This window comes from Theobroma cacao, chromosome 5, assembly GCF_053813885.1.
Source record: "Theobroma cacao isolate CCN51 chromosome 5, ASM5381388v1, whole genome shotgun sequence".
Lineage (NCBI taxonomy): Eukaryota > Viridiplantae > Streptophyta > Magnoliopsida > Malvales > Malvaceae > Theobroma > Theobroma cacao.
In genome coordinates, this window is record NC_142643.1 from 45,314,145 (window position 1) to 45,325,402 (window position 11,258).

The 11,258-nt window shown below is 37.5% G+C and overlaps 4 protein-coding genes across 4 annotated transcripts; 3 read left to right on the forward strand and 1 right to left on the reverse strand.

Moving 5' to 3' along the window:
- The first annotated feature begins 1,130 nt into the window (after positions 1–1,130).
- On the forward strand, positions 1,131–2,863 carry LOC18600201 (putative F-box protein At2g02030). The gene is given in 3 exon segments (XM_088806899.1): positions 1,131–1,352; positions 1,355–1,628; positions 2,092–2,863. Coding segments are annotated over 3 exon segments (1,197 nt in total). The 3' UTR covers positions 2,793–2,863.
- Positions 2,864–3,568: 705 nt separating this feature from the next.
- Positions 3,569–5,034, forward strand: LOC18600202 (F-box/LRR-repeat/kelch-repeat protein At1g09650-like). Its single transcript, XM_088806950.1, has 2 exons — positions 3,569–4,064; positions 4,334–5,034. The coding sequence occupies exons 1-2, from the start codon at positions 3,569–3,571 to the stop codon at positions 5,032–5,034; spliced, it is 1,197 nt and encodes a 398-aa protein (XP_088663076.1).
- A 638-nt stretch (positions 5,035–5,672) lies between these two features.
- Positions 5,673–7,199, forward strand: LOC18600203 (F-box/LRR-repeat/kelch-repeat protein At1g09650-like). The gene is made up of 2 exons (XM_088806694.1): positions 5,673–6,195; positions 6,469–7,199. The coding sequence occupies exons 1-2, from the start codon at positions 5,673–5,675 to the stop codon at positions 7,197–7,199; spliced, it is 1,254 nt and encodes a 417-aa protein (XP_088662820.1).
- A 1,602-nt stretch (positions 7,200–8,801) lies between these two features.
- On the reverse strand, positions 8,802–10,408 carry LOC18600204 (ammonium transporter 2 member 4-like). The gene is made up of 3 exons (XM_088806726.1): positions 9,821–10,408; positions 9,461–9,746; positions 8,802–9,358 (listed from the first exon to the last, which is right to left on the reverse strand). The coding sequence occupies exons 1-3, from the start codon at positions 10,406–10,408 to the stop codon at positions 8,802–8,804; spliced, it is 1,431 nt and encodes a 476-aa protein (XP_088662852.1).
- Between the last annotated feature and the right edge of the window lie 850 nt (positions 10,409–11,258).

Sequence of the window (11,258 nt, forward strand, 5' to 3'; positions counted from 1 at the left end):
TGATCGATTTGGTTTGTTATATCTAAACATCAAATGAATCAAATATTTTTAAAAAATTGATCAGAATCGACCAAACTTATAAGAAGACCGGATCGATCAAATATCGAATTGATTCGGTCAGTTCAGTTTTAGACCAAAAAAATTGAAATTTTATTATTTTTGTTTTTTACAAATTACAACATTGAAATTTATAAATTTCATTCATAATTATTAAATACACAAATAATCTAAATATTAAAAAAAACATAACATTTGTTCTTTCACTCACATAATTATATCGTTTCACATAAGCCATTGAATTAACATTCAAGAGTTTTAATCTCTAAATTTTAATATTCAAGATTTCAATATAAAATAATACTTATACCAAAATAATACTATTAGTCAATCTTTAAAAATAATGTTTGATCTCTGAAGTTACTTTAAAAGAATTGAGAGATATACGAGTAAATATTTATTTTATTTTTCAGAGAAGACATTTGTGTTTTAAGATATCGATTTGATATATAATAATTCATGTAGTATTAGTTTTTTTTAACAATTAAAAGAAAAAAATTTTTAAAACAAAAAAGTCAAAGTGCCTTTTAATCAAACATGATTCAAGGTTTTTTAGATTTACCCTAATAGTAGAAGTATTAAAAGAAAAGTAATCTTATTTATGCAATGGTTTCATGTCAACCTTTTATAGAGAATTTGAGAGACAACATAGATAGAGAGAAATGTTAGATAGTTGTTAATGAAGGTGTTTAGACTCTCGAATTAAAATATTAATAAGTAATTAATTTTTATTATTTTAATTTTTAAATTAAATAATAAATATTATTAATTTATAAAAAATCGTGATTGAAGAGTTATAAATAATTACCTTATTAAATACAACTTTTGAATAGTTATATTATAAAAAAATAATTATTTAAATAATTATATTATGAAAAAAAAAACAAGAACGATTTAATCATGAATAACCAATAGATTGGTTTATTATATAAACAATGTTATTATGCTGCGATTTTCAGTATTTTTGATAAGTGTGTTAAAGACCTTATTATATCCAAAGATTGAAAAATACCTTAAGGAATACATGCCTCAAAATCGTATTTTCTTCTCTTAAAAATTTCTAACAAGAAATAATGGCAGGCCGCAGCGGAACAAGCCTGAAAAACAACTATTGGCCTGAAGATCTTCTCCTTTCGATATTGGCTACCCTTCCTGCCAAGTCTTTGTTACGATTCAAATGCGTGTCCAAGCATTGGCAAGCACTTATCATCAACCCTCATTTCATGGAACAACACCTCGAAAAGCAACAGAAAAAGGATTACCCTCAATTGATATTTCCCTCTAGAGCATCTAAACCCGACAGGACATGGTTTTGGAATCCATGGCCATCGTCGATGTTGAAGTTGGTGATGGAGAAGGAACAAAGACCAGGAAAGGTTTGAAACGAAGTTCTTCGAATATCTGTCATCTTCAGTCGGCTAATTACCTCGTGTCCAATTCTTGTAACGGAATTATTTGCTTATTTGGGATCACTAACGTCTTTCTTTACAATCCTGGAACTAGAGAGTTTCGGATTGTTAAGATGCAAAAGAAGGAATTCTCCCCTGATAATTCCAGCGTTGATACTTTCGGTACGCATTTTTTTTCCCTGTTTTATGTTTAGATAGATAGAATTAAAGAAAAAACAAAGTGTTCACTAGACTCTGCATTGGAATAGAGAATTCAATATGAATTGTTTTAGATAGCTGGAAGAGATAAATTAGAAGGATTGCATGATGATTCTTTCATTTCTCCCTAAAATACAGGCATTCGAATTGCAAAAGTTTGTGTCACCTAAATTAGCTTTGATAATCCCACAAGAACATATTTGTAAATTGTTTGTTCTATAGAGGATAATCTTTGCCTTGAATTCGAAAACAAAGGATTGTGTACAGTTCTGTTAATGTTCCTTAATGAAGTACTTGCAAAGCAGGGGATGGGCAGGGTTAACGGCCCGATCGCCTGGTTTAAGCTTTTGAAGTGCTCTCTGTTTCTCTTTGGTATCTGCTTTGCAGGAAACTAATAAAAGAGCTTATAATGATATCTTCCTTGCAGTACGAGTATTCCCATTGTATCAATTAGTAGGGTTTGGTCGTGATCAAGTTACTAAAGAATGCAAAATTATACGATTGTTTACACCTAATGAAGAAAACCCTATTCATGAGTGCGAGGTTTTTACATTGAGTTCGGATGCTGGGGCTTCATGGAAGGGCCTTGGCGAAGTTGCTTACTTCATTAGGGCAGCACAACTACCTGTCTATCTCAATGGAGCACTTCACTGGATCCTTGACGAAAGGCATGCTAACCCTTCCGAGGTGATCGTCTCCTTTGATCTCCATACTGAGAAATTCCAAGCAATATCACACACAAGTTGTTTCTCAGAAGTCTCAGATCGTAGTAGGCTTCATCATATGGAGTTACTGTCTTTGAGAGGCTCTCTATGTCTAGTAGAAGGAAAATACGACTGGTCATCTCGGCAGCTGAATATTTCGATCATGAATCAAAGCAATGGAATTGGGGAGAAGCTGTTTTCTATTAATCGGGGATTGATGAATTACAGATTTCCATTGGCGTTTCCAATAGCAGAACTCAAGGATGGAACCTTTTTAGTTTTACGTCACAAGAAAAACTTGGAAATATTTGACCCAGAAAGCCAAAGTGATAGTGAAGTGTTGATTCAACATGAAAAATCGGTTGATTACTATGCATACTCCGAAAGTTTAGTCCCTCTTTATGGAGTGCCACTGGTGAATTGAGATTTCATGGTAACTGTTGAATTGAGACTTGCATTGAAGACCTTGCAACTTGCAAGCCTGGTCATCCGTCAAATGCCCATGCCTCAGTGTATTTGTGTTAAAACTTTCCATCGTACAGAACACTTCAGTTAATAAATATCAGATCCGGTTGCCTTAGTTTTCTGTTTTCTGCTCTTCTTTTTCTGTTTTGTGTTTTTTTTCATTATGGCTGCATGCCTTACTGATATTAAGCTGCTGTAGTAGTGCAAAACACAATTGATGACTGAGTTTTTTTTTTTTTTCAAAATTTATTGCTTATTTGTACGTTAATTATCGATGTAAATAAAGTCTTAAAAACAGTGATATTGATATAAACATCAAAGTAATTTCATAATTTTTTATGTTTTCACTTTTATGTTTTAATAATTGTACTTATACATATACTACTATTTTACATTTTTCTTTTCTTAACACAACCTCGAAGCTTTTGACCCCTCAAGCTCAAGCAGATTTTTTATTTTTTTATTTTTCAAGGAAGATATTGTGTCTTAGAGATGCCTATTTGATATATAAAAGGTGATGTATCAATTTTTTTAATAATTAACAAATAAAGATAATACTTAAAAGAAAAATATATAATTTAAAAGAAGGCAGAGTGCCTTTTTAACATGATTCAAGGTTTTTTTAGATTTACCCTAATAATAGAAGTATTAAAAGACACGCAGTCTGATTTATGCTACAGTTTCGTGGCAGCCTCTTAGAGAGAATTTGAGAGACGACATAGAAAGAGTGAACTAATGGCAGGCCGCGGAGGAACAAACCTGAAAAACGACTATTGGCCTAAAGATCTTCTCCTTTCGATCTTGGCTACCCTTCCAGCCAAGTCTTTGTTACGATTCAAATGCGTGTCCATGCATTGGCGATCACTGATCATCAACCCTTATTTCATCGAGCAACACCTCGAAAAGCAACAGAAAAAGGATTACCCTCAATTGGTATTTGCCTCTAGAGCATCTAAGCCTGATATGGTTTTGGAATCCATGGCCATTGTCGATGTTGAGGTTGGCGATGAAGAAGGAACAAAAGTCAGAAAAGGTTTCAGACGGAGTTCTTCGAGTATCTGTCATCTTCCGTGTGCTCATTGTTTCTTATCCAATTCTTGTGATGGAATTCTTTGCTTCTTTGGGATCACTAGTGTCTTTGTTTACAATCCTGGAACTAGAGAGTTTCGGACTGTTAAGATGCAAAAGAAGGGATTCTCCCCTGTTTTTTCTAGCAGTGTTGATTTTTTCGGTACGTATTTTCGTTCCCTTAAGTTTAATAATCCCATGAGAACATGTTTGTTTGTAGATTGTTTGTTCTATAGAGGATTATCTTTGCCTTGAATTGAAGAGACAAAGGATTGTGTATAGTTCTGTTAATGAGGTAATTGCAAAGAAGGGTATGGCCAAGGTTAAGGGCAAGATGGCCTGGTTTGAGCTTTTGAAGTGCTCTCTGTTTCTCTTTGGTATCTTCGTTGCAGGAAGCTAATAAAAGAGCTTATTCTGATATCTTCTTTGCAGTACGAATATTCCCAAAGGATTTCTTGGTAGGGTTTGGTCGTGATCAAGTTACAAAAGAATGCAAAATTATACGATTGTTTACACCTAAAGAAGAAAACCATATTCATGAGTGCGAGGTTTTTACATTGAGTTCAGATGCTGGGGCTTCATGGAGGGGCCTTGGCGAAGTTGCTTACTTCATTAGGGCAGCACAACTACCTGTCTATCTCAATGGAGCACTTCACTGGATCCTTGACGTTAGACATGCTAACCCTTCCGAGGTGATCGTCTCCTTTGATCTCCATACTGAGAAATTCCAAGCAATATCACACCCAAGTTGTTACTCAGAAGTCTCAGATCGTAGTAAGCTGAAACATATGGAGTTACTGCCTTTGAGAAGCTCTCTATGTCTATTAGAAGGAAAATACTACTGGCCGTCTCGGCAGCTGAATATTTGGATAATGAATCAAAGCAATGGAATTTGGGAGAAGTTGTTTTCTATTAATCGGGGATTAACGAAAAATGGAATTCCATTGGCATGTCCAACAGCGGAACTCAAGGATGGAACCTTTTTTGTTTTACGTAATTGGAAAAACTTGCAAATATTTGATCCAGAGAGCCAAAGTGATAGTGAAGTGTTGATACAACATGAGAAATATGTTGATTGCTATGCATACTCCGAAAGCTTAGTCCCTCTTTATGGAGAGCCACTGGTTGATTGAGATTTCATTGTTAACTGTTGAATTGAGACTTGCACGGAAGACCCTGCAAGCCTTGTCATCAGTCAAATGCCCATGCATGCCTCTCTGTTCTTGTTTTTTTTTTTTTTTTTATTTTTGAAAAGTGAAACAAGTGACCTAAGTCCTCGCACAGAAACCAGAGCATCAGAACAGCCCTTCTGAAACATCAACCTCAACATTCCCATGAACAAGTTCCTCATGGCTCATTGTGCTACCCTGGACTTAAACAGGACGAAGGGCATGAGCGGGGAAGAGAAAACACAGGGGGAGTCATCAACCAAGAGGAATACTCCACCACATAATGCATGGAGTCAACCAAACAAAAGCAGGACCACCCAGCCGAGATTCACGACGGAAGGGCTCGAGCAAGACATGAAAGAACGTCGAGCCTGCCAGGAGGAGCAAAACACCAACAGCCCACCGTACCCTTCAAAACTCGAAAAGATGAAGGACCCTCGTCATCAAAAACTTGCCAAAACCTCGCCCACGTAGTCAGAGGCGGAGGGGAGGGGGGCTAGCGGCCAACAATTTTAAAAAAGGAAACGTAGTCTGATTTATGCTGCAGTTTCATGGCAGCCTCTTAGAGAGAATTTGAGAGACGACATAGAAAGAGAGAAATAATGGCAGGCCGCAGCGGAACAAACCTGAAAAACAACTATTGGCCTGAAGATCTTCTCCTTTCGATCTTGGCTACCCTTCCAACCAAGTCTTTGTTACGATTCAAATGCGTGTCCATGCATTGGCCATCACTGATCATCAACCCTTATTTCATCGAACAACACCTCGAAGAGCAGCAGAAAAACGATTACCCTCACTTGATATTTGCCACTAGAGCAACTGGACCCGTTATGGGCATGGTTTTCGAATCCATGCACAAGGTTTTTGAATCCATGGCCATCGTCGATGTCGAAGTTGGTGATGAAGAAGGAGCAAAGATCAGGAAAGGTTTGAAACAAAGTTCTTCGAATATCTGTCATCTTCCGTGTTTTCGTTACTTCATGTCCAATTCTTGCGATGGAATTATTTGTTTATTTGGGATCACTAATGTCTTTGTTTACAATCCTCGAACTAGAGAGTTTCGGATTGTTAAGATGCAAAAGAAGGGATTCTCCCCTGTTTTTTCCAGCAGTGTTGATTTTTTCGGTACGCATTTTTGTTCCCTTAACTTTGATAATCCCGTGAGAACATGTTTGTATAGTGTTTACTCTATAGAGGACAATCTTTGCCTTGAATTTCAGAGACATAGGATTGTGTATAGTTCTGTTATGTTCCTTAATGAAGTAATTGCAAAGCAGGGGATGGGCAGGGTTAAGGGCCAGATGGCCTGGTTTGAGCAATTGAAGTGCTCTCTGTTTTCTTTGGTATCTTCTTCGCAGGAAACTAATAATAGAGCTTATTCTGATATCTTCTTTGCAGTACGAATATTCCCAAAGGATTTCTTAGTAGGGTTTGGTCGTGATCAAGTTACAAAAGAATGCAAAATTATACGATTGTTTACACCTAAAGAAGAAAACCATATTCACGAGTGCGAGGTTTTTACATTGAGTTCAGATGCTGGGGCTTCATGGAGGGGCCTTGGCGAAGTTGCTTACTTCATTAGGGCAGCACAACTACCTGTCTATCTCAATGGAGCACTTCACTGGATCCTTGACGTTAGACATGCTAACCCTTCCGAGGTGATCGTCTCCTTTGATCTCCATATTGAGAAATTCCAAGCAATATCACACCCAAGTTGTTTCTCAGAAGTCTCAGATCGTAGAACGCTGAAACGTATGGGGTTACTGTCTTTGAGAAGCTCTCTATGTCGAGTAGAAGGAAAATACAAGAGCCCGCCTACGCTGCTGAATATTTGGATAATGAATCAAAGCAATGGAATTTGGGAGAAGATGTTTTCTATTAATTGGGGATTGACGGAATATGGAATTGCATTTGCATTTCGAATAGCAGAACTCAAGGATGGAACCTTTTTGGTTTTACGTTATGGGAGGAACTTGGAAATATTTGACCCAGAGAGCCAAAGTGATAGTGAAATGTTGATACAACATGAAAATTCGGTTGATTACTATGCAAACTCTGAAAGTTTAGTCCCTCTTTATGGGAAGCCACTGGTTGAATTGAGATGTCATGCTAACTGTTGTCTTGGTTAATGTCAGTCATGCACCTAATGCATGTTTTGAATTGATGTTTAGGTCCTGATTATGATATAGAGCATTGCAGTGCAAAAGCTATGTTAAAACTTTGTTTTTAAAGCTTTCAATTGTATACATACTTCAGTTGATGAATATCAGTCTTGGTTGCCTTAGTTTTCTGTTTTCTGCTCTGTTTTCTCTTCATTTATGGCTGCATGCCTTACTGACATTAGTCTGTTGTAGTAGTGCAAAGCACAATTGATGGTTGAGGGTTTTTTTTTTTTTTTTTTTTTAATCTTCAAATTTGCACGTTAACCATGGAGGTAAATAAAATCTTCAAAACAGTGATATTGATAACTAGGTCGAAATAATTTCATAATTTTTTATTTTTTCAGTGCAATGTTCTTATAGTTGTACTTATATATATACTACTATCTCAAGCTTGGGTTATTGATATCACAATAATACTAGTAGTCAACCCTTAAAATAATGTTTGGTCCCTCAGATTTTAAAAGAATTGAGAGATATAGGAGCAAATATTTATTGTTATTATTTTTTAGACAAGACATTATCTCTATTTCATATAGGATATATAATGGGTGATGTAGAATTGGTTTTTTTGATCTATTAATTGATAGCTTTAATAGTTAAAAGAAAGAAAACTAATTTTAAAACAAAAAAAAAGTCAAGTTACCTTTTAAACATGATTCAAGGTTTTTTAGATTTACCCTAATAATAATAGAAATATTAAAAGAAAATCAGTCTGATTTATGCTACAGTTTTATGGCAGCCTCTTACAAAGAATTTGAGAGACACAGAGATAGAGAGAAATAAAAAATGGCAGGCCGCGGACAAGCCTGATAAACAACTATTGGCTGGAAGATCTTCTCCTTTTGATCATGGCTACCCTTCCTGCCAAGTCTGTGTTACGATTCAAATGCGTAATATGCATACTTTGAAAGTTTACTCCCTCTTTATGGAAAGCCACTGATGTATTGATACTGTTACATACCATTACCAAAGTTTAGACCAAGATTTCATGGTAACTGTTGAATTTAGACTTACAATGAAGACTTGCAACCTTGTCTTCTGTCAAATGCCCATGCCTCACTGTTTTTGTCTTGGTTAATGTTAGTTATGCACCTAATGCATGTTTTGAATTGATGTTTAGGCCCTGTTATGAGAAACAGTATTGCAGTGTAAAAGCTATGTTTAAACTTCCTTTTTAAAGCTTTCCATTTTACACATACTTCAGTTAATGAATATCATGCTCGGTTGCCTTAGTTCTGTTATCTGCTCTTCTTTTCTGTTTTGTTTTCTGATGGCTGCATGCCTTACTGATATTGAGCTGTTGTAGTAATGCTTATTGATATTGAATGTTGAGCTTCACTTAAGCTATAAAACAACGGTAACTTTGAAATGAACAGACCATGTTGCTGGGAAAATCTTAAACAGGTTGTTCCAATTTAGGGGTATACAACAATAAATTCCCCTCCCTCCTTCCCAACAACATCAACAGAAGAAAAAGAAAATTAAAAAAAAGAAGAAGATGAATTCAAACAGCAGTTCTTCAATAACTATGCAATCTTGCTACTTATTAAATGCCTTGTATATTAACTGTCATACCATTTGAACTTCACCTATGGATTCAGATCCTACATACGAGAAATCATCTGTATCATACACTTTATTATGTTTAGAAGTGACAAATCTCTCTCCATCATGCCATAAAGCAAAGGCTTGCTCACCATGGACGGTATCATCACCAATTTCCAATTCTTCATCCGATAATCTTAATGGGACTATTAATCCAATGAACCAACAAATGATGCTAGTCGTAACGATATTTAAGACAATCACAAACAGCATGGCTGCTAGTTGGATTCCCATCTGTTTAAATCCGGCAGAAGTTCGACCATTCTGTAGACCATATGCTAGGCCAAGGTATTTTTCCCAATCCGGCACCATGTAGAAAAGACGGCATAGTTTTGGGACCGCAAAGAAGCCTGTGAGGATGCCTCCTAGGCCTCCTGCAATAGCATGAGTGTGGAAAATGGCCATGGGGTCATCAACCAGCTTCAACAGCTTAACCTTCTTATGGAGCACCATCATCGTGTACCATGGAACACTTCCTGAGATTATCCCCATTAGGATAGCCGCCCAGCACTGGACTACACCTGTTAAATGCTCAGTTTAGTATATAAAAAATATTATTGTCATTGATTATATTGTTTTCATTTTCCTGGAGCAAAGAAATGAATCAGGTAAAGATTTTATACCCGCAGCTGGAGTGATGCAAACCAGGCCAGTGATCATGCCCTGGATGGCGCCAAGCACGGAGGGCTTCCCAAAGAAAAAGCTGTCAAGGAGGAGCCATGTCAATAGGCTGGTGGCAGTGCAAACGTGGGTGTTAAGGACAGCGAGAGCTGAAACAGTACTGGCCGCGAACGTAGCTCCGCCATTGAATCCACTCCACCCCATCCAGAGCAATCCTGCTCCCGCAAGCATCAGGATTATATTGTTTGGAGGGAAACTGTCCCTGTCCTTCTGTGCTCTGGGGCCAACCTGGAAGAAATCATCAGATTCAATGGCCTTTTCAGAAAAGCCAACTTTCCACAGAATGTTGCATTGGTGCTTACCCAAAATGCTGCAGTGAAACCAGCAACTCCTGCTGAAAGGTGAATAACAAATCCACCGGCCAAATCTATAACACCTAGCTTCGCCAACCACCCTTCCGGACACCATATACTAAAAGCTGCTATTGTATACGAAAATGTAAACCATAATGGCACAAACAATATCCATGCACGAAAATTCATTCTCCCTAAAAGTGCTCCGGCTATTAAAACCAATGTGATTGCTGCAAACACTGACTGGAAAAACACCATTGTCGCTGTAGGAAAGTACCCCAGAAACGCTCGCCCCAGCAAGAATTTCTCATCTAATGCAACAGCTGGTTTTCCTAGGAAAAACACAAGTTTGTCACCGAATGACATGCGGAAACCCCAACCTACCCAACACACGAGAACCATCGCAAAGGCATAAAAGGCCATGAAAGCAGAGTTTATCGCCCATTTCTTTTTCACCATGCTTCCATAGAGGATCACAAGGCCAGGGATGCTCTGGAGGCCTACCAGGGTTGCCGCCGTTAGCTGCCATGCATTGTCACCTTTGTTCATCCACTCAGGGCTAGCCTCATCAGGTAAAAGGTTGGAAGGTAGCTCCATGGGAATGAACAAATGAGGAAACGTTTTCTTTGATATGGATTCTGGCTTTACAAATGTCTAACTATAAAGTTGATTTGAAGTCTAAATGGGGAAGAAATTTAGTGAGTGTACATAGCTGTTTTGTATGCATTTGCCTGGATGTGTTTTTTATTTACATGTATTGGTATTAAGGCCCTGAGGCCGGCCATGCAGGCAAGTTGGCATCATCTTTGAATTTTCTTCAGTACTTGCTGAAATGGACAGTAAACATAAAAGCATATTTAATCTTAAAGGTGCTTGTTAAGATTCCTATTGAATAAAATATGTTCGTTCTTTTTTTGTTTCAAGTATAACAAGAATCTCCTCTTTCTTTCTTATTGATTCATCGCCTTTCATTTGTCTGACTAACACGGAAGCTTGTTTTCATTCTTTGACAGGGTGTTTCATGATTTCTGCTTGAAGTTATGTAGGAGTTGATGTGACCCTTTTTGTCCCTCTTTCTTGGCAGTGCCGGCTTGGCCTCAAGATGGCAATTAGCAAGGCAGGGCAACAACCCATTCAGACATCTTGGCTAGGCCCTGCAACTGAGGCTTTGATTCTTTTCCCTTCCAGTTTCTAATTGGTCAATTTAAGAAACTGCTATTTTCAGGGGACAAAAGTCTGTCAGGGGGCTTAATTAGCTGGTGGCACCTTTTAGAGGAAGGAAGGTTTCTGGCGTGGCAGCTGATGCTTGAAAAGTGATTAAACGGTGTGAATTTATCCTTTTGTAAATGGGTTATGGGAGGTATGGGGATACCTCATGCTGTAGGGGAGCTCTTGGGAGCTTTTTATCGTGTACAGGAGCCATGAGTTCCCTGGTTTTTGTATAGTG